Here is a 21,144-nt window from a genome sequence, read left to right as displayed (position 1 = left end):
TGAACTTGGGAGGGAGAGCCTCCTTCCTATGCCCAGTGCCAGCACAAGACCAGCTTGCCACAAACTCCCCCTTTAGAGGCAAGACAGAATGCTTTTGTTGGCCCTTAGAGAAGTCAAATCATGGCTAATTGATACTTACAGAGGATAAAAATCAGTCTACCAGGTCTGATCGACTTTATGTGCCCAAGAACTGTATGCACTGCCAATAAATAGGAAAATAAAAGGTATTCTGCTATGTAGTGTCCATTAAACAGTAGTAGCACAACTCTAAACTCTGCATTTGTTTTCATCCAATCTAGTGTTGCTGAACTTAAATACATCCATAACCTGTAGGATCTGAAGAACAAATCACTGGATTTGGTGGTGGTTTGGTGGGTTTTTTTTGCTCTGAAAAAAACCTATGGTCCCAAATTAGCCCTTTTGTGGTTTTTCATAGCTGCGGGTGAACATCTCCAGAACAGATTTCTGTGAGCATCAAATCCCCTTTAAATCTGTAAATGGTACAAAGACTACACAGAGGCTTTTAAAACTCTCTTCTCTGTACTTCCTCTGAAGGTACAGAATGATGCGGTATATCTTCAAATGAAATGCTTTGAAAAAACACAACCCCAAAAGATCTAAAAACCCTGCTTATGCCCATATACCACAAAACACCTGAAAGCTAAAAGCTGTTTGGATGGGGTCGTTGACTTGCTTAAGCCCATGTGTCTTCTGAAAGAAGGCACAGCCCCTCAGGTGGTCAGCAAGCTGTAGTCCTTACTCAGTGTTAAAGATTCCCCCTCCATCCCCAAGGGTACCAAATGTTCATGAAGCCCAAGGATTTCAGTGGGCTCAGGCTTTATGAACAAGCATCAGCTTTTACAGGGACAAGTGGATCCCAGCTCCTGGGAAAAGCAAGCGACATCAAAAGATACTCTGCTGTCTTGTACGAATCCCACATCCTTACACTGAAGTGCATGTCTGCTTTGCTACAACGAAATCCTGATCCTACTTAGTCTATTAGGCTTTGGTCCCAGATTTCAAAGGAAGATCTTCCCTTTAGGGGCACGTGCTGGGGTTTTCAGAGACAGAGCGCAGCTCCCCTTCATCCAGTCAACAGGCACAGTGAGAAAAACCATGAGCATTTTGTTCACTACCCTTTCTTTCCTTTGAGCAGCTTTCATTGAGTACCCGACTGACTGGAGTCATTGCTGTACTATTCCTAACACTCATTTCTAGCTTATTCCTTGAATTGTGTTTAGCACAGGCAGGCCCCCATTTCTCAGCAAGGGAGAAGCCCCAGGTGTCAGGACACTGAATTACAGACTGAGAGTCCTACAGGGCTAGACAGCATCTGTTAGTAAACTATGTATTTGGGCAGAGTAGCACAAGGGATAACAACTATGGTGCAGTAGCATTGACTGTTGGGTTTTCCTCTGGCAGAAGATGCATTCCGAGATGTTGTTCTTCTTTCAGCCCCTCTGAGCGTGTGTCCTTCACAAGGGCGTTACCAGAACCTTAGGACTCTCCTTTCCATTCCTAATGCCATTGGTTTGTTGCCCATTTCTGAAACTGAAATCAAGTAAAAGACTGAGAAGCCAGGGAACATTTTACAGGGTGTCATCAGACACTTCCCCCTCCTGATTACCACCACTAAAATAACCATGTTACACCACCAACAGAAGTGTTAGGGAAAATGCCATCCTTTACGGATGGCAGAAGTAGTGCAGCAAAACAACACTGGGAACTTGAACATAATTCACTGTCATTCAGCTGCTTCCATCTGTTTATGCAAGAAGCCTGCTGCTCCCAAGTATTTCCCTCCCCGATGGTAACTGGTGAACTGGTAGCCTCCCAAATGAAAGAGGCTAGAGAACTGCAATCCTGTGTTTAATTTGGAGTGGTACCTAATGAACTTACGCTGAAAGAGTGAAGTGCTTTGGAATGTATGACATCCCACTAAATGAAGCTTAAATGAAAAGGAGAGCGAGTGCTAGAAAAGGATTGAAAGTGTTGGGAGATGATAGAAAGCAGCAGCCTGAAGGTGATGTGAGGGTCAGCCTTGCTTTCTGGGTGCCCACTTTCAAGCACAGCAGCTCTCAGGTTCACTTTGAAAGATCTGATGTATTTGCAGTGGATCTGATGAAATGGAATCATAGACTCATGGAATGCTTCAGGTTAGAAGGGACCTTAAAGCTCATCCAGTTCCAACCCCCTGCCACGGGCAGGGACACCTTCCACTAGAGTAGCTTGCTCCAAGCCCCTGTGCCCAACCTGGCCTTCTTTACCGATTTACATCTTTACTGATTGTGAAGAGGGACTATGTAGAAAGAGGTGCTGAATTCTTGTGATGATGGGATGAAGGAAAACCACCTTACCACTTCACCTTCAGCATCTGCTCAAAGCTCTCAGGCAGGGAATTGCCATAGCTCTCCGGGAGAAACAGGGTAAGAATTCCAATCAGCACAGTCAGGCTTCCCATCAGGATATATGGGAGGTGTTTGTCGTAGGCATCTGTAAGAACATAGGACACAACAGTAGTACTTAACGTGCCCAACCAACTACCCCATGGGTAAAATTTATATTCCAAATATTGCTGGAATGCAGAATTAATTGAGAATTGTTAGCTGAACTCTTCATAAATATCAAAGGCAAATCCAAAACCAATATACTTCTGTTATCTATCCGGAGGTGTTTTCAGTTTTAAAACTACAGTGTGCACTCGAGGATAGTCAACACCTACCATTGGTTTCATGCCATCCCCCATGTCTGTGTAGCAGCTAATAGGATTTTTGTATACTTCCAGCTGGGATAGCCAACATCTCTGCAAGGTAACAGCTCTGCTGGGATCCTTGCTGGAGCCTTCAATCCTACTCTGTCATCAGGAACCAAATCCTCTGTTAAATAATTCAACATGAGGGAGGAGAAGTGCTCAAACAGCCCAGCACTCATCAGCTGCCTGGGATTGTGCTTCCTGCTGGGCTTGTGCAAAAGAACAGGCCAATTACAGACTAACAGGCAGCTAACAGGGGAATCCTTAGTTACCTTCCTGACCGCACACGGAGAGAGCATCAGGCCTCCCATGACAGACAAGAGGCTCTGACCTTGCTCTACCCAGAATATTATTTTGGACTAGAAGGCAGCGGCCCCTGCCAGCAGCCTGAAGCCAGCGCACAAGTGTTTGGGCAGGATGCAAGATCTTCACGTCACAATAGCACAGCAAGGAAAAAGGATTTGCTAGGAGTTAAAGTATTTATGGTGCAGAAAATACCAAACTGGACTTGCCAGCTTTAAGTTGGTTTAGAGCAACATGCTTTATGATGTATGGAATAAACTAGCAGTAAAGTGAAGACCTCTGGGTATCGCACACAGAGTCAAAGTTTGTGATTTGATCTCTTCTGTGTTCATGAGCTGGATGAACTGCAAGGTCCTAATTTAGCTGTAGCAAAGATCAGCAGCTGACGAATTTCTCCTAAAACCTCCTGAGGTTTAGGAAACTATTCTGATGACTGGAACAAGAGGGCTTTGGAACAAGAGTTCTTTGAAAGGCTGAGCCTATGGAAACCTGGGATAAAAATAACCTCAAAAACCCAACCAACAGTTTGGTTTAAAAACTGTTATCGTTACCTGTGCTGCAATAGAGACTGAAGACCCTAAGGCGCATCACAGTCCTGCTGTCCCTTTTGCTTTGTATTTGCACTGTACAAGTATGAAATAAAGACTGCGTATTTTCATTATTTTTGGTGCAGTTTGTTACACTCATACTGGGATGTGGATGTGCGACAACATAGGTGAGTTACAGACAGCAAAAAGAAGTAGTCTTCTCTTCCCTTTCCTGCCATGGTGAACCAGCAAAGCCCCCCTAGCAGGACACCAGCAATGTTCTGCTAGAGTCAGCAGATACTTCCACCCTTAATCCCCTAATCTCTGTTACCTTTTCCTGCCTGCAACATGCGGATCGTTTCCATGTACAGACCCAAGGTGAGAGAAGGGACTTAAGAGACAACAAGTGAAGGGACTTAAAGCTGAACCTGCACTAAAGAAGCTCAGATAATTTCTCTGGGCAGTTGTGCAGCACAAAGCAAGGAACACAAAATGTCTCACCCAGGTAAACAAAGTAAGGAGCAATGATGCTGCCCAGCCTGGAAGCGGTGGAAGTAGCTCCGACTGCCATGTTTCGCACTAGCGTTGGGTACAGCTCCACGTTGTAGACATAAAGCATTGAAAACGCAGCTGTGATGCCAAATTTCCCAAGCATCACGAGGCCCACAGACAGGACATTAAAATCTGGAGGAGATAAAATAAAACCAAGGTGAATAACAACATCCTGCACTTACTACTTGTATTTCTTCTATATCCCAAAGATCAGATCACTGGTTTTTCCTAGTGGTTGTGTTTTTTGTTTAATTATAGAATGCATGATACATTTTGCATATATATACATATGTATATATATGTGTGTATATATAAAATTATACACTGTATTAGCCCCATCCCTAGATGACTTGGCTGCAAACTTCCCACTGAACACAATGTAGATGCTCAGGTTATTTTGTACTGTTCAGATTTTGGTTGTTTCCAAGTAAAACAGCATTCTTGAAATGGAACAAAACTGGATTACACAGCAATAAAAGACAAGCTTAAATCCACCCTTTTTTCATCAAATCCTGCAGAGATTTACACACAGTGAAATCTGGAAGACTTGCAGGGTTTTTTAGCCTCTATGCACAACCAGATAAATCACAGGACACTTTTGGCTCTCATTTTACAATTCCAGGTTCCCCTGGGCTATAAAAAGCTCAGTAACTTGACACAATAAATGACAGCCGTGCATGACTCAGCATCTTCATAAAACCACATCATGGCTGCAAGTGATGAGCACAAACTTGGCTTCAAATCCTAAATGTGATCACGGTTTCCAGCAATTTCACAGAACTATTAGGACCATAAACTATTTCTAGCATTTTAAATGCTCAAGTTGTGTATTGAACCTTGTACCTGCAGGAACCAGCTGAATGAAGAGGACAACGCCTCCCCCTAAAAAGAAGATGCCAGCTAAGGAGTAGCGCCGGGGGAGGCAGCGGAGGAGGAGCCAGGCAATCACATAAGCTGGAACTTCGATCACAGCCGAGAGGAAACAGTTGATGTAGGCATTTCCATGCCAGTTTGGAGTGCTGAGGGACAGGCCAAAGTAACCAACTGACGTGAAGAACCTGAGGAAAGCAGTAAACCCAAATGATTCCAGAAACATCAGTCTCTGAATGCCTCCAGTGTTGCCTCAGATGTTGTGACAAAAAAAGGATGTGCCATTAAGCCATGGGCATCGTGGCATCCCCATCTTTCTAATTCTGTCATCCCTTCCAGTGACCATGTCCACAGCGGCTGGAAGAGACCTCTGATTTCTCTGTCCTTCCTGCATACACTATATCAAGTAAAAGGCTTTGTGTAGGTCGCTCACAAAGGCTTTTCACTACAATGGAGTCATTAATGGCACAGTGAAGAAACTCTGGAAAGCTTCCCATGCCAACTACATTCCTACTTGTAGCCAACTCCAGTGACAGGATCTCCCACCCTCAGCAGTTCCGTTACATCTTATTTAATCTTCATGAGAGAGCTGGATGTTCGGGTTTCAAATCTCAGGAATGCCTTACTCTGGCATGCCAAGTGTGCTAGCCAGTTCCTTTCTGCTGGGGGAAGTATGTACAGGAAAGGGTCCTCGTTTGTCTATATGGTATTATTGGGTCCTCATTCCTTGTGGCTGCCCAGACAGGGACCAGGATCTCACTGAGATGGGCAGTGTACAGAAACCAAACAAAACCACCGGCCATGGGTCTGCTTCTTGTTATGCTACTGAGTTGCTGCCTTTGCTTCAAGGAGGACATTTCTCTTCAAACAGTGATTACAGAGTTGGGAGCTTCTTTAAAGAAACCAAAGCAACAGAATTTGCAATACACGAGCTGTTACCTATAATTTCCTAACTATTTTACATCTAAGTCGATGCTGTTCTCTCCATGCTCTTGTGGATTAGTGCAGTGTGGGTGCAAGGACACAGAGGGCCAAGGACCATGTGGATGGGCTCTGAGGCTTAGACTTATTATCTAAACCTGTGGCATGTGCCCTCAGATCAGAAACCGTTCTATTGCCTGGGTACTGTAGGAATACACATTTCCTTACCACAAAAGTAATGACATAATAGTAATAGTTGCAATGTTTCGGGTTCGAAATAGGTCCAGAAGGATAGCCTTCTGCTGCTGCTGAGGCTTCCAATCCTGCATCTGAAGGAAAGAGGAAAACAAAACCAAAACATTCCCACACACCTGCGAGCAAAGCAACCTCTGCCCCCCAACAGGTCTGGGCAGTTACGATGTTATGACTCTATCAGGGGATAACCAGTGAGCCCAAGGGCCGCTTCTGCACCAGGGAGGGCAGTCCTTAGGTAAAGCTTGTGTGCACCCACTGTACTCGTGGTAGTTTCCAGGGTTTTGTTATAAGAAAGGTAGCACTGAGACCACTGCTCCTGCTGACTAAGGAAAAGGGTGCCAGCTGACAAGGCAGACACATCAACATTTCCTTACGGATCTAACATAGAGCTTCCAGGAGTCACCTCAGTACCAAAGGCACTGTCTGTGCACTGTCCACTCGACTCTTCCATTCAACCTTCACAAACAATGGGAAATCAATGCAGAAACCCACCCAGCTCTGCTGGCTGTGGGCAGGACGGATGCCAGAGCTCAGCATGGTGGCATCATTGGAGACAGAGGGTCCAGTTTAAGGCTTGAAGCTGGAATCTTCTGGCTGGCATTAGGGAGCTCTTCTGCCTGCATGGAGAGTCCTTGCTGGGACAAAGCCAGCGCCCGTGGCCAGGCTTCCCCCCGAGCCCAAAGAGGGAACCACCATGGTCCTCCCTATGGGGCTACCCAGTGGATTTCCTTTCCCAGGAAGAGAGGATGGTTTCCAAGGAATGGCTTTATAGCAATGTTTGAGAAATACTTCCAATGGAGGACTTCATGTGCAAACATCATCCTCAGGCTTTGGTGGACAGATGCTTTGGCACACAAGATTCCCATGCAGTAACGGACAGCGAAGCTGCTGCTTGGTCTCACAAATACACAGGAGTGATGGAAAGCAAAACACTTACTGGAGCCTGAAAAGTCATGTCCAGCACGAAAGACATCTGACCCTCTGGCTGTGAAGTAAGGAAAATGCTTTCCCATGGTTTCTGTAGGATGAGCTTCCCATCACTGCAACATGCACTTCGGTTTACACTAGAACATACACTTGGAAAAGAGATCTTCAGCAGCTCATCCAAAGTGTGAACATGACATCAAAGGGATGGATCCAGCCCATGGGAGGTGCAGCACGCAGCATCTTCCTTGCAAAGGAGCACACAGTGCTTTGTTTTCTGCTCCATCGGGTGACATCAGGAGGCCCAAAATGCAGTGAAGTGAGATCTCACATACAGACACACGGGTATTACTGATGCGTGGCTGGTTTCTTTGCACAGGAGAACGGTTTGTGCTTCTTCAGGAGCTCCAGCCAGGGCAGAGCCACTAGAGGGGGAGATGAGCCCAAGAACCAGCCATCGTGCTGCTGCTGAGGAGCTCCCTGGCTTGCTGGGGTTGTGCTGGGCTTTCTCCTCTTAACCAATACATGTGAAACACAGCAGAAAAACAGACCTGAAGAGCTTGATATTCTTCACCACCATCGCTGCTTGTGGTTTTCGTGTGCCCGTGTAGCACTGGGGTGCTTTGGTTTGTGCCACCCAGCCCCAGCACATGCGGCTGCCGATTTAGGGTCCCCTGCGCAGCCTACAAAGGGTGGCTGTCAAGCTGCAAATCCCTAACACCACAACCAAGCTGAAAGGGGAACAACCACATCCTCCTCGGGCCTTCTCAGCGGCAAGGGCTGAAGCAATCTGGGTCAGCCTTGCTCTGAAAACCACAACCAAGCACTGCTGAGGAGGAGAATTCCACTGTGAAAACCAAACACATGAAAGCCCCTCTGGCTTCTCATTTTGAACTCCCTAACCCAGCACTTACCTCGCACCAACAGTCACCTGAAGAGCTGCTGGTGCGAACCAGTTCTGTGCTGGCATTTCCCCACAAGTCAACTGGCCAAAGGGGGAGCGTTCTGGTGAGGTAAAGCACCAGGACACATGCAACATACCTCTGCGGTGTCAAAAAGCACCTCTGGGGCTGGCACACCATTTATCTTCGCAGCCTTTCGGATAATAACTTCTGCCTCCTTGTACCTTCCCTGGGAGATGAGCCACCGAGGGGATTCAGGAATGATCCTGCAATGGGTTTCACAATAAACAGCTCAACGTTTCTCACATACAGTTATTAAAACCACATGTATCGTCTCTACGAGTTCCACTCTCAGCTGACAGATTGCTTGCAGCAGAAGGCAGCCAGCACAGAAGCACGTGGGCAATGTAATCCATGGATTTGTCCCACCGGGATCAATAGGAGAATTCCAGTCTATGGGAGGTGTTTATCCCCACGCTGAAGTAGATGCAAGCTTACCCTTGTCCTGGGTGGTTGGTTTTTAAGGGGTAATTGATGCCCAGCGGACAAACCCCAGATGTCACCAGACAGAGAGCAAAGGTGGGGGTGACTTAGGCAGTGGTGAGCAAAAATGTTGTTAGGGAACCACACACAACGTGGAAATGCTCGAGCTATGCACAGGGTACATTTAAAGGCTCTGTGTCATAGGAACCTTCTATACAAACCTCACATAGCAGCGATGGCTGAGTGAGGGTGCACCTACACGTCACCAGTGCTCCAGAGCTGGGATGGGTGTGTGCAGTGGGAAGAGGAAAGAAAACATGGACTCAGCTACCAAGAGGACAGAGTGGGGTGGCTGAGAGGAGCAGGGGAAGGAAGAGCCAACCTTTGGCTTTACCAGACGCTTATACACGCTGAAAGAGCTCACAAAGCAAGGTCCTGCTCCAGCAGCCAAAGCCAAGGCTGGGAGGACGCAGGGCTCCTGGCACACGGAGCCTCTGGGAGGGGGCTTGCCTGCAACTTAATGACATGGAGAGCAATGAACTGCTTAATGATAGGAAGTGCAATAAACTGCTGCGTGCGAGAGAATGGGCTCAGCCTGGCACTGGGGTACCTGAGAAGCTGTGGATGCCAAGGCCGGGTTGGACACAGGGGCTTGGAGCAAGCTGCTCTAGTGGAAGGGGTCCCTGCCCGTGGCAGGGGTTGGGACTGGATGAGCTTTAAGGTCCCTTCAACCCAAACCAGTCTGGGATTTTAGTACCAATCAGCAAGTGAATCCACATCAAAAAACAGCTTAAATTAAACAAGGAAGGAAGCAAAGTTAGAACGAATCACGCAGTGGTACTACAGGGGTAAACCTAAAGGTGGTTAACAGTGTCCAGAGCTACAAATCAAATCCAGCATTCCCAAGTGCTCTGGAAAACCAATGCACAAGTGGCTTCAAGCACAGGGCCAGCACCAGCAGGGCTCTGTGGGTAGTTAACGTGACTGAAAAGTGGTACTCACCACCAGAGCGGGATGCAGAACAGCCCCGGGATCGTGAGTGCCAGCAGCAGCATCCGCCAGTCTCTGATGAAGTAAGCAAACAGTGGCAGCAACATGTAGCCAATTGCAAAAAATATGCAAATTCCTAATGTAGAGAATATAATACGAACTGATTTGCCCAGGATTTCTGTTCCTGTTCAAAACAAGGGAGGGTGGATTAGCATCTCAACGCTTTCTTTCCAAGCATCACTCAATACTTTACTGCGTTTAGGAGAAGGTTAAGCTAAACAGTCTTAGGAAGGAGCAGCACAACACAACCCACCCAGTACAGAAAAGCTGCTTGGGAGTATTGGGGACCTTCAGATGAAGGAGTGACTTCTGTTTGCTTTGGTTAAGGCATTGTCAGAGATGGACAGGAGCAGGCAGGGAATGGCCAGCAGCCTTTCGGGAGCCTTTCCTGCATGCTTGTCTAGGATGTAACCTGCTCCTGCACTGAACCCATTGGGATCTAAGATGTTAAGTTCACTGCTGAGCACTTCAGGTCTGACATGGGATGAAAGGATGTGAATTACAGTGAGGTGGAAACAAACAATGTTTATTTGGAACAGAAGGCTGAATGGTGGACCAGCACATCACAGGCTGTAGGATACCACCAGGGAAGATGCCATCATCTAACAATGCTACTGCTGCAGTAGCCGGGTAGCAGCCCATGAAAGCATCCTACAGCCACTGTGTCATGTACAGGATGTGGTTAAAAAACATCTCTATAGACTTTTGCCACCATCTCTGGGAGGAAACTATTCTCATGAAGATGGAAGCAATAGTGCTAAGGGCAGGAAGAGCCCCGGAGGCTGGAGCAGGGTCTGTGTTATGCATAGGGCAGCAAGGCAGGTTTGGACGTTGGAAGCTGGAACGACAGGAGAAACCTGTGTTAAGGTGGCCCCTTGAAAAGACAAACACTTGGGGATGGGGGGGTGCCAGGGCTGCAGCACAGCCAGCATCAATGGGGGCTTTGTATGTGCCCATGTCACTGCTTTCCCATGGCAGGCACTCGCTCTGGCTCCATCAGCTCCACACAGGAGTTAACTCCCAGGACAGGGGGAGCAGTGGCACTGGGATGGCAACAGCAATGGCAAGCGATCTCCCTGCTGACAGCCTGACCTACTTAATCCTCCCTCCACCACCGGCAGCGGTGACTCACTGCTGCCCGGGGACATGACGGTGCATCCCCTCCACAGCACTGATTTCACATCATGTTCTTCTGCTCTGTTTCCCTCCCCCAGCATTAAAGCCTCATGGGGTAGGAAAGAACAGCATTAACTATTAGGTTTTAATTTAGACTAGCTCATATTAAGAAGTACAAATTGTAATACTAATGCAACTGGTTTAAAATACCTACATTTAAAATACCTAAATTGGTTACCAATATGTAAAGGGGCCAACAAGAAACCTGGAGAGGGGCTTTGGACAAGGGCCTGTAGGGACAGGCCAAGGGGAATGGCTTTAACCTGCCCGAGGGGAGACTGAGATGAGCTCTTAGGCAGAAGCTCTTCCCTGTGAGGGTGCTGAGGCGCTGGCACAGGGTGCCCAGAGAAGCTGTGGCTGCCCCATCCCTGGCAGTGCTCAAGGCCTGGTTGGACACAGGGGCTTGGAGCAAGCTGCTCCAGTGGAAGGGGTCCCTGCCCGTGGCAGGGGTTGGAGCTGGAGGAGCTTTAAGGTCCCTTCCAACCCAAACCAGGCTGGGGTTCTGTGATATCAAAACCTGACATAAACACATATGTACACACAAGAGAGCTCTTGCAAATCGCAGCTCCCACCCAAGGCCTGCATCAGGCATCCCCATAATTCCCTCCGACAGGGAGGAACCTGAATGCCTTCTCTATCTCAGACCTGCTTCTGCTGATAACAAACCCTGAACACTGCCTTGAACTTCTTCTCCAAAGAAGAAGGAAATACATCTTTAGAGTCTTCTTGCTCTCTTCCTTTCCTCTAAACCTAAAGGAAATATAGGCTTGATGTAGCCAAGAGGAAAAAATTTACACTGGTCTAAACTAGGAATTGTACCAGTGAGGCTTCACTGCTGTCTAAATAAATGCTCAGAGGGGAAAAGAAAATAGCAGTACATGAAACAAGTACTGAATCCAATGCAGACATGTTCATACCCAGTATGAAGGCCACCACGTAGTTTGAGATCTGCCCCATTCCCACTATGAGAAAGAGCACTGTGAACATCTCCCAGCTGATGGAGAACATCTGCAGGAAGCTGAAGGCAGTCTGCACGGCCATGGTCAAAAAGAGGATGTTCTTCCTGCCAAACCTGTTGCAAAAGAGAGATTGCTACTGAAACAGCATGCATTGGTGGAGAGGGGCTGCGTAAGAGAGCAGGAGGGAGCACAAACAGCCAACCTCAAGCAATGCAGCTCGGCACAACCTGAGGTTTGGTTCCTCTTGAAGAAGTCTGGTTATTAGTTTCATAAGCACTAAAAATGTTTTCACTTCCAAGATGCAGGAAATTCACCAGAAGAAAAAGGAAACTTCAGTGAAGATGTCAAGCCACACAGCTGAAAGTTAGGAAGCGAAGGCTTTTAGGCTACTGGCATCTATACATTGCAACACCATTATGCTCTGGATGTATTAAATGGCTTTACCAATGGGTTTCGGTCTGAGTAGTCATTGTACCCTTTCTCTCACCTGCCCCTCTGCATTAGGATTCCATAGCATTGCCTTATGGGAAGGTAAGAGCAAAAGCAGGGTTATGTTCAGGTTGGCACATCCATCCTGTGCATGGATGCTGCCCAGGCCACCCCACCAGCAGCAGCCCTTGACTTAGCAGAGGTTTCTGCAGCAACAGAGGGAACCCCTCAGCTGCAGGCTCAGAGCATCCCCTTCACTGACAAAACACTTCCAAAGCAACTCAGTGAATAGCTCGCAGAGAAGGTGCTGGGCTCTGGGGGAGGCCGACGGGGCACACAGCCTTGTCTGATGCTCCCAGCGGGCACATGGCACCAGTGGGATTTAGTGATTATCTCGTCTCCCTTTCAAACAGTAACACCGACTGACTTCGGCACCGGGGCAGGAGTCAGGAGACTAAATTCAGATCACATGGAACTTAATGCTGGTGGCTTTAGGATTAAGATTCCCATCGAGTTTGGAAGCCTCTTTGCTGAATACCCAGGGGAGCACAGTGGCTTTTACGGCTTCCTCACCGACAGGCAGCTGCGGTGTTACCTGTCTGAGAGCTGCCCTGAGATGAAGGAGCCGATGAGGACTCCCACGAAGAAGAGGGACGTGGTCAGCGGGGCTTTCCAGTCATCCTCACACACCAGGTTCCACTGCAAGAGAAGAGGCTGTGTTCAGACACAGCCATAATGCTCATCCAGGCACAGGGGTTACGGGCTGGAGACAGGCATTTTTCCACATAATTTAATTCCATTTCTCCACACCCACATTTCCGCCCATCCCTGGCACCAGCATTCATTTCCACAGTGAAGGTCACTGCCCAATGCCCTGTTAAAGCACAGGCAAGCCCCATCAGGCCAAAACGCTGGCAGCCATCTGATGGGACCCCACCACCTCTTAATGCCAAACCCAATGGGCAGTTGGTGGTTGCAGCCCGGGGGCTGTCCTGGCCCCATTTCCAGCACCATCTCCCCACCACACACCCCAACTGCCACATCAGACCCCCAACACCTAGGACATAGCTCCTCATGTCCCGAGATGCTCCCCCTCAGGAAAGCAGAGAGATGGAAAGGGGTGAAGGACTGCCCTATCCCTGGCTAGGGACAGTTTACAGATCACCTGCTGCAATCCTGTAACTTCAGGGGTCGACAAACCATACGCAGACAATGCACAGAATGAAATTTCTCTTCCTGCACTAACGTGTTTCCAACTTCCTTTCCATCCCCATCCCCATAAACCGCAGGGCTCCCTCACAGCCTCACGACTGGCCCTGGCTGCGGCTGGAGGTTTAGGACAGGAGCCAACATGGAAACTTCCACCCCAGGCTGCTCCTAACCCCAGACAAGACGAATAAAAGCAGCATCATGAGTCTCTGCCCGCTGAAGCTGGAGCTGTGGCTTGCTCCATCCCAGTGACTAATCTGCCAGCCAAGGCATGCCTGCCGGGAGCACGCATGGATAGACTTCAAACATGTTAGTGGGGGATTAGATAGTTCTACCACAGAAGGAAGCTAATCAGATCACAGACCAAAGTATAGCATCATTTTAATAATTAGCCATGCTATCAGAGAGCGGGACATAGCACGCACCAGTGCTGGGGGCATGGATGGGCTGAGCCATCGCAGCAAGCCTGGGTAAGGCAGGGGCAATGGAGCAGAAACCTCCCCTCAGGGCTGCTCAGGATCCTTAGCTCAGCAACAGGCATCAAGAATGAGAAGCTTTTGGGCTCCAAAGAGATCCAGGTGCCATCTGACAGCACTGTGGGTCCTGCCAGAACCAAACCATCAATGGGGTGATGGCTGGGCTTTGCTTCTGCTGCAGAACAAGGAGAAGGAAACCCCCAAGCAGGGAGGGATGCGGTCGCTCCTCCAGTTTGCTCTGGGCTATAATTCAGGAACGAGCTGCAATCAGTGCCTGTTTTCGGGCAGAATGAATGTACCCTGACAGCGGAGGGAAGCTGGGTACCTGTGCCCGGCTTGCAGAGTAGCACCAGCTACATGACAGAGAGATGAACCGGGTTTAAGCACATAGCCCATGCCTCCTCCTGGGAAACACACACAGGGGCTTTAATTTGGGAACATGGAGATTTGAGGACTAAAATGTGCCTCCAAGAATTAAATCTGATTAATCATGGCTTTAAGCTGCCGCACGGGAGATACAGATGAGAGCTTAGGAAGCTCCCTTCCGACCCAAACCATTCTGTGATTCTATCAATAACAAAACATTATTGATATAGTGTTAATAATAACATCATCATTAAGACCTATGGCAGCCGTTTCTGGAAGATGGTTTCTCATCCCTGCTGGGAAGGAAGAGATGCTGCCATGAGCCCGCCTGGGTGCACACCAGCGCTCATCTCCACTGTATTTGCTTGGATGGATGGGAGCACGTGTCAGGAACATTCGATATGGTCAAGGATGCTCACAGTGAAAAACACACACAGGGATCCGCTTCACATGGCAAAGAAAACCCATCCCGCTGCACTTCCCTTTCCCTGCTCTGGGAAAGCTGGTGACAAGGTGGTGGCAGAATTTGGAACCAATACAGACCATTATTGGGGCGCTGAGCACCTTGCTCTAGGGCTGCCAGCGCAGTGCCTGCGTCTGGACCCTCAGGCTTCAGTCGCTCATGGTGAAGGGTCAGCATTTTAAAATGCCTCCACTGTGCCAAAGGCACTTTGGCTGCAAAGTAAACCCAGCTAAATAATAACTGCTCTGTGCTCCCTTGGTGCCAAATGCCTCCCACCCAGCCGTTCCCTTTGTCTTTTCCCAGGACAAAGGAAGAGCTGTGTGCAGGAACTCGCTGTCTTTGACCAGAAAACACACAAACACATCAAATCCAGCTGATTCCACATATACCTAAATCTGCTGAGCGAAGAAACCACACCTCCTGTGTTAGATCCAATGCTACACACAGCACACAGGGACATATCCAGCCCTACTGCATAGGTACACCTTGTCTTCTCCCAAAGTACCAGCCTCCCACTCCAGAGGCACTTGCTGTCACGAAGGCTCATGCCCTAGCACTGCACGGCGATGGAGCATGTGTCAACATGCGAAGACTTCACTTGCGCTTCCATGTACAGGGCTTTCAGTTACTCATTGCACGCTGACTCCTTGCCAGCAGTACGTGGGGGAAAGAGATATTTAACTTCTCTCTCCCTTAGAGCTGTATCCATCACAGCCGGTGCTGAGCACACCATGGCCCCGGAGCTGCAGCCCAGCCACAGCTACACCATCTATAGCTACAACCTCCAAACTGTCTGTACTGGACTAATTACTCATTAACCAGAAAATAAGTAATTCTGTCATGTCCCTGGCTAAGCATACAGGGGAGCAAAGTGCAGTGTAAGCTTCCAAGGAAGTGCTCTGAACACCAGGAATAAGAGCTGCTCAAGAGCAGCACTATTAAGGCATTGTGAGACTTGTACGCCCTGCAGTTCCATGCTCAGCTCTGGGGCCACCACCACAAGAGGGATGTGGACCTGCTCAACCTTAAAGCTCCTCCAGCTTCAACTCCTGCCACGGGCAGGGACCCCTTCCACTAGAGCAGCTTGCTCCAAGCCCCTGTGGCCAACCTGGCCTTGAGCACTGCCAGGGATGGGGCAGCCACAGCTTCTCTGGGCACCCTGTGCCAGCGCCTCAGCACCCTCCCAGGGAAGAGCTTCTGCCTAAGAGCTCATCTCAGTCTCCCCTCGGGCAGGTTAAAGCCATTCCCCTTGGCCTGTCCCTACAGGCCCTTGTCCCAAGCCCCTCTCCAGGTTTCCTGCAGCCCCTTTAGGCACTGGAGCTGCTCTCAGGTCTCCCCTTCAGGAGCCTCCTCTTCTCCAGGCTGACCCAGCCCAGCTCTCTCAGCCTGGCTCCAGAGCAGAGCTGCTCCAGCCCTCGCAGCAGCTCTGTCACCTTCTGCCATAGCTCTTTTCAGCCCCCATCTGCATTTTTAAGACCAAGCAGATGACTGAGTCTGGGATCCTTCGTTCCCAGGGTCCCTGCACACCAAACACCATGGATCTGGCATCTCCCAGCCTGTTCCCCTCAAGCAGCCGTAATAACAGGATTTGACACAACTGCACAGATCAAAACTGCCAGAGCTTAATCTTGTGCCATCAGGTTTTGCCCCTCCATTGAGTTCTTCAACTGAAGATGCTTTTTCACTGAGCTTTTCTGACAGCATGTCCTGGCCTGTTTGCCCTAATGCAGAGAAAAATGTTGGCTACAGAAATAATCAGCTCAAGTTTTACTGAACTGCTTCTCCACAGGGTTTCATTGGCGCCTTTTTTTCCTGCTATTGAAACCAAATTCTGCATGTTTTCCAAACGTCCATGACGATCTGAAAACAAAACAAGTACCCTTCTTTTCCATCTGGCTCACAGATGGGAACCTGGCACTTGGTTTCCATCCCTATTTGCTCTACGGCATGCCCCAGGTCCCATGGCAAACCTCACTGCTGCATCCCATCAGCCTGGCGTGAACGGCTCTTGTTTGGCATCTGCCAACTGAACTGTTTGCTGCTTGGTAAGAAGGAAAAGCGTTTCTCCTCCTTTCCTTCATTTGCAGCCTCCCTCAGAGCAACTGACTCCAAACCAGAGATTCCGAGTTCACAGCCACCATGGGATAACCTGGCTGCGCTCTGGCACCGAGCACCACGGCACTGCCTGGATACAGCCGGGCATGTCCATGTGCAGCAGTGCGCTGGTGCTATGGTTCACCCAAGGCCAGGAGCACGGTGAGCTTCCCAAGCCTTGATTTGGTGTTGTGAGGGCTCCCCGGTGGCCAGCACAAATGTCAGGAGATAGGCACACCTAAGTGTCACACATGCCTGTGGCATCGCTTTGGGCACGTGAGAGGAGGCTGCATCCCTGCCCTCCCCTACCCTGCAGCTGTCCCCTGCTGCCTCCCTTCCCTGCAAGCTTCAATGCAGCCCAGTCCATGTCCACACACCGCAGTAGAGACCCTGACCACGTCCCCAGGGCACACACCTGCAGCCACACACCCCCCAGCCAGGACCTGTGCCCCTATGCAATGTGTTCTGGTGGCAGATGTTGGTGCTGATTTACAGGGATCCCAGAGAAGCCACACAACTGCTCCCCAAGAGCGAGCCATCAGCACGTCCATCAGCTACCTGCAGCACGCTGCTCGTGCCTGTCAGCCACCAAACCCAAACGCTGGCCGGCATGAGGATGAGCTGCTTTATTTTTAAACCCTTTCACACAACACTAAGGAGCAGCAGCTTTACTGGAGCCCTGTTTTCCTTCTCTACCAGAGCTCCAGGCTCCTCACCAGCACAGGCAGAGACACACACACATCCCTGCTGCTGCACAGCCAGGAAACCCAAACAAGCCAAACCTGACCCATCACCATCCCATAGATGCTCGGTACAATTGAGGCCACCGCACAGACTTGCACACCAAGCTGATGGCTTGGCCACAGCCAGGACCAGGCTCACAACAAGCCACGTGTGCTGCAGACAGCGACCACAGCGCCTGCCTTGCACATCTCGTCTCACCCAGCTCCTGGTGACTGTGTCACCAGGGCTGGCAGCGCTGGCACAGGGTGCTGGGGCCAGCAAGAGCCCATTGCTGCCCCGGACCCAGCCAGGCTGCTGCTGTGATGATGGAAAAGCCTGGATGTCCCCTTGCAAAGTGCCGCTGGGAACCAGGGATTCCATCAGGTGGAAAGTTTACCGGGGCAGTCAGCATGCCAGCAAAGGAAATGACTGGGCTTCTATTTAAAGCCTTGGCCTCCCTCTATGCAAAAAAAGCCCTCCCCAGACAAACAAGCTGCGGTTTCAATGGACAGTACAGCACGAGAGTAGAGACCGGTGGCTCCTCCTGGGGCCCTGCACCCCATGTCCCCCCCTTCACGCCGCTGCATCGCGTCCACCCGGACCCTCTCCCACAGGCACTTCACCCGCTGGACCCCTCCCAAGGCAGAACGACTTCCCCCCCAAAAGCCCCGGCAGTGCTCGGCAGGGCATAGCCGGGGGCAACAGGGGGTGGACGGAGGGTACCGGGATAAGGGTGGCGAGCACCGGGGGTTGGGGCGGGGGGTACCGGGGTTTGGGGGTGTCCGCGGCCGCGCACCTCGGTGACGATGGTGGAGCGGTAGACGTCTCGGCTGTACTCCCAGCCGTCCCGGCACGGCTCCTGCTCCAGCGACCCCAGCTCCACGTCGGAGCCGGGCCGCAGCCCCAGCGCAGACAAGTTGGTGAGCGCGGCCAGGCGGTAGCGGCGGCAGCGGCTCGGCACGGCCCGCCCGCCCCGCAGCTCCAGCGGGATGCTGGCGTTCAGCCACTCCGCGCTCAGGTTGGCCCCGCTGGGCACGACGCAGCGGTGCTCGGGGGTGCCGGCCAGGAACACGACCGACATCCCATTGAAGCCATTGGGAATGGTGCTGGCGCTGAGCAGGAAGAAGACGAGGCGCTGGAAGCGGCCCCATTCGCCCAGGAAGGCGGTGGCCGCGTCGTAGTCACGCATGGCACAGCGCGGACCCTCCGCGGCTCTGCGCGCCCACGGACACCCCCGCTCCTTGCTCCGCCCCGGACCGGCCCCGCGGGGCGGGGCGTCCCGCTTGTGCTGTGGGGGAGCCCCGGCCCCGGCCCCGCAGGTCCCCGGTTACCCCGCGGCTGCTCGGGCCGTGAGAACGTTGCACAGATTTATTGCCGGCGGCTCCAGGACCCGCGGCCGGTACCGGAAGCTCCGCACCGTGCCCGGCCCCGCGGTGCTGCGGGCGGTGGGAGATGAGCGCCCGCGGGCACGGGGAGCACCGGGCACAGCGTTGGAAGCCGGCGTTATCCTCGCCCGGTGTTTCCCAGCCGTGTTTACACTGCAGACAAGGTCAGCGGCGGCTGCGGCAGCGCCGGCCTCGGGAGAGGAGCTTTTTCTGTTCCGGTTCCCTGTCTGTTAACGGTTACTGCTTTGCACATGACTCCGGGCTTTGCACGGACTCGGAGACATCTCAGACATGAGACAACGCTGTCATCTTCTGAAATAACTCAAGGGGCACTCAGACACGCGCGGCTGTTCCAAACGCACGCTGGTCCTCAATTACTTGGAAGGTGCGGCTCCGTGGAGCAGTGTCATTGCCCACGGTGCCTGCTCGGGAATGGGGTAGTTCGGGTGTGCAGAGCTGAGGATGAGGGCAGGCCGGGAAGCGTCTCTGCAGCAGAGGTGATGCAGGGCTGTGTGTGTGTATGGAAGGTGGAGGAGCAGACCGTGAAGCGGTGGCTGCGGCAATGCCTGGGAAGCAGAAGCAGATGGCAGCATTTATCCGAGCCATGCGGAGATCTGCTGCTGCTTGGGATAAGGGATGGAGAGACCACGTCATGCAGTAAATGGGGAAGGTCTGGATACCTCCAACTTGGAGAGAGGCCGGAAGTGGCAGATGCTCACCCGTGCTGGGGACCTCGAATCCTGTGTTCAGCTCTGGCCCCTCACTAGAGGTGCTGGAGCGGGGCCAGAGAAGGGCAATGGAACTGGTGCAGGGCCTGGAGCCCAAGCGTGATGGGGAAGGGCTGAGGGACCTGGGGGTTCAGTCTGGAGAAGGCTCAGGGGGGACCTGATTGCTCCCTACAAGTGCCTGACAGGAAGAGGGAGCCAGGAGGGGCTGGGCTCTGCTCCCAAGGAACAAGGGATGGGACAAGAGGAAACGGCCTCAAGCTGCACCAGGGGAGATTTAGATGGAGCTGAGGAGCAATTCCTTCCCCAGAGGGTGCTCAGGCATTGGAACAGGCTGCCCAGGCATCACCATCCCTGGAAGTGCTCACAAACTGTGTAGATGAGGCCTCAGTGCCGTGGTTAGTGGTGGCCTCGGCAGTGCTGGGGAACGGTTGGACTGGATGAAACTAAAGGTCTTTTCCAGCCCAGCCGCTCCAGCCCAGAGCTGAAGCTGGCCCCAGTGATAAGAGCAAGGCAGGGGCTGATTTGGGTGATCAGGGCCTCGCAGGCAGCAGCTCTCAGCCTGCCCTGCCCTGAGGCTATGCAGGAACCACCTAACACCAGGCAATGCATGCCTGCTCCACCAGGAAATAAGGAATCGGGAGGGTATTGTCTTAAGTATTAATGCTAATGCAATCTTAATAATTATTCAGTCAACAGTAAGAGTTTACAGAGGAATAATTTGCAGTCCTAAGTGACTGTGGTTAGACTGCACATTTCGTGAGCAGGGCGTGCTCAGGATTAGCTGGTTTGCGGATGAATCTTTCATGTCTTTAAAATGAAAACACTGTGAGGTTTTCTCTTACATTGTGAATCTACATGAATTAGCAGCCCTATCAACACCTCGTGCTCCAGCCAGCTCTGCCACAGCACCACCAGCTCCTGCAGACCATCATTTCAGACCCAGAGGGGGGATTCAACCTCAGGGATGCTTCAGCCCAGGCATGGAGATTGTGAAGACCACATGGAGTTAGCATCCGGGAGCTGGCTGGGGCAGGCGAGGAGCAAATTCACTGTGGAGGAAGGGCTGGTCCCGGTTCTCCCCAGTGACCCCTCTGAAAGCAGTCGGTGCATTTCAGTGCAGCCTCCTAAGCCATGCTTTGGCTGTTAGATGACGAGCAGTGTGCGGGAAGCGAGGTCAGAGAGATTCCTGTAAAGTGAAATCAGATGCTGAGGAGGAGCAGCTCTGTCACAGGGGGGATGGAGAGGACCTTGAAGAGCTGAGGAGGCTCCTCTTGTGCAAGTGTCTTGTTCTTCTGCAAACACATTGTCTAACCTGGCCCAAACCAGGCAGGAGGGGCTGGAGGAGGAAGCAGCACCGACGGGATGCTGCGCTGCTGCAGGCTGCCCAGCCATGGAGGAGCAGCCCCATCCTGTGTGTGTGCAGGCGCATCACCTCACCCTGTGTGCCACTGCCACACAGCACGGCCATCACCAGGGCTCCTGGGCTGCTGCCTGCAGTGGCTCTTTCTCTTCTGCCTGGGCAAGGCCCCTCTCAAGGGACCCTCTGCCTTGGTGGGACTGATATGCCACCCTCCCAGTAGCCATCTCAGGAGCTGGG

At 51.3% G+C, this 21,144-nt stretch overlaps 1 protein-coding gene across 1 annotated transcript; it reads right to left on the bottom strand.

Moving 5' to 3' along the window:
* Nucleotides 1-1,332: 1,332 nt before the first annotated feature.
* On the bottom strand, nt 1,333-18,700 carry SLC22A4 (solute carrier family 22 member 4). Its single transcript, XM_062638141.1, has 10 exons — nt 18,231-18,700; nt 12,699-12,802; nt 11,633-11,787; nt 9,492-9,663; nt 8,146-8,272; nt 6,154-6,254; nt 4,978-5,192; nt 4,084-4,266; nt 2,358-2,493; nt 1,333-1,551 (listed from the first exon to the last, which is right to left on the bottom strand). Exons 1-10 carry the CDS (start codon nt 18,621-18,623, stop codon nt 1,476-1,478), a joined length of 1,662 nt encoding a protein of 553 aa, XP_062494125.1. The 5' UTR covers nt 18,624-18,700; the 3' UTR covers nt 1,333-1,475.
* Between the last annotated feature and the right edge of the window lie 2,444 nt (nt 18,701-21,144).

Source organism: Pezoporus occidentalis, unplaced genomic scaffold, assembly GCF_034315485.1.
Source record: "Pezoporus occidentalis ecotype Australia unplaced genomic scaffold, CSIRO_AGI_Poc_V1 ctg55, whole genome shotgun sequence".
Taxonomy (NCBI): Eukaryota; Metazoa; Chordata; class Aves; order Psittaciformes; family Psittacidae; genus Pezoporus; species Pezoporus occidentalis.
This window is presented reverse-complemented; position numbering and strand designations above follow the sequence as displayed.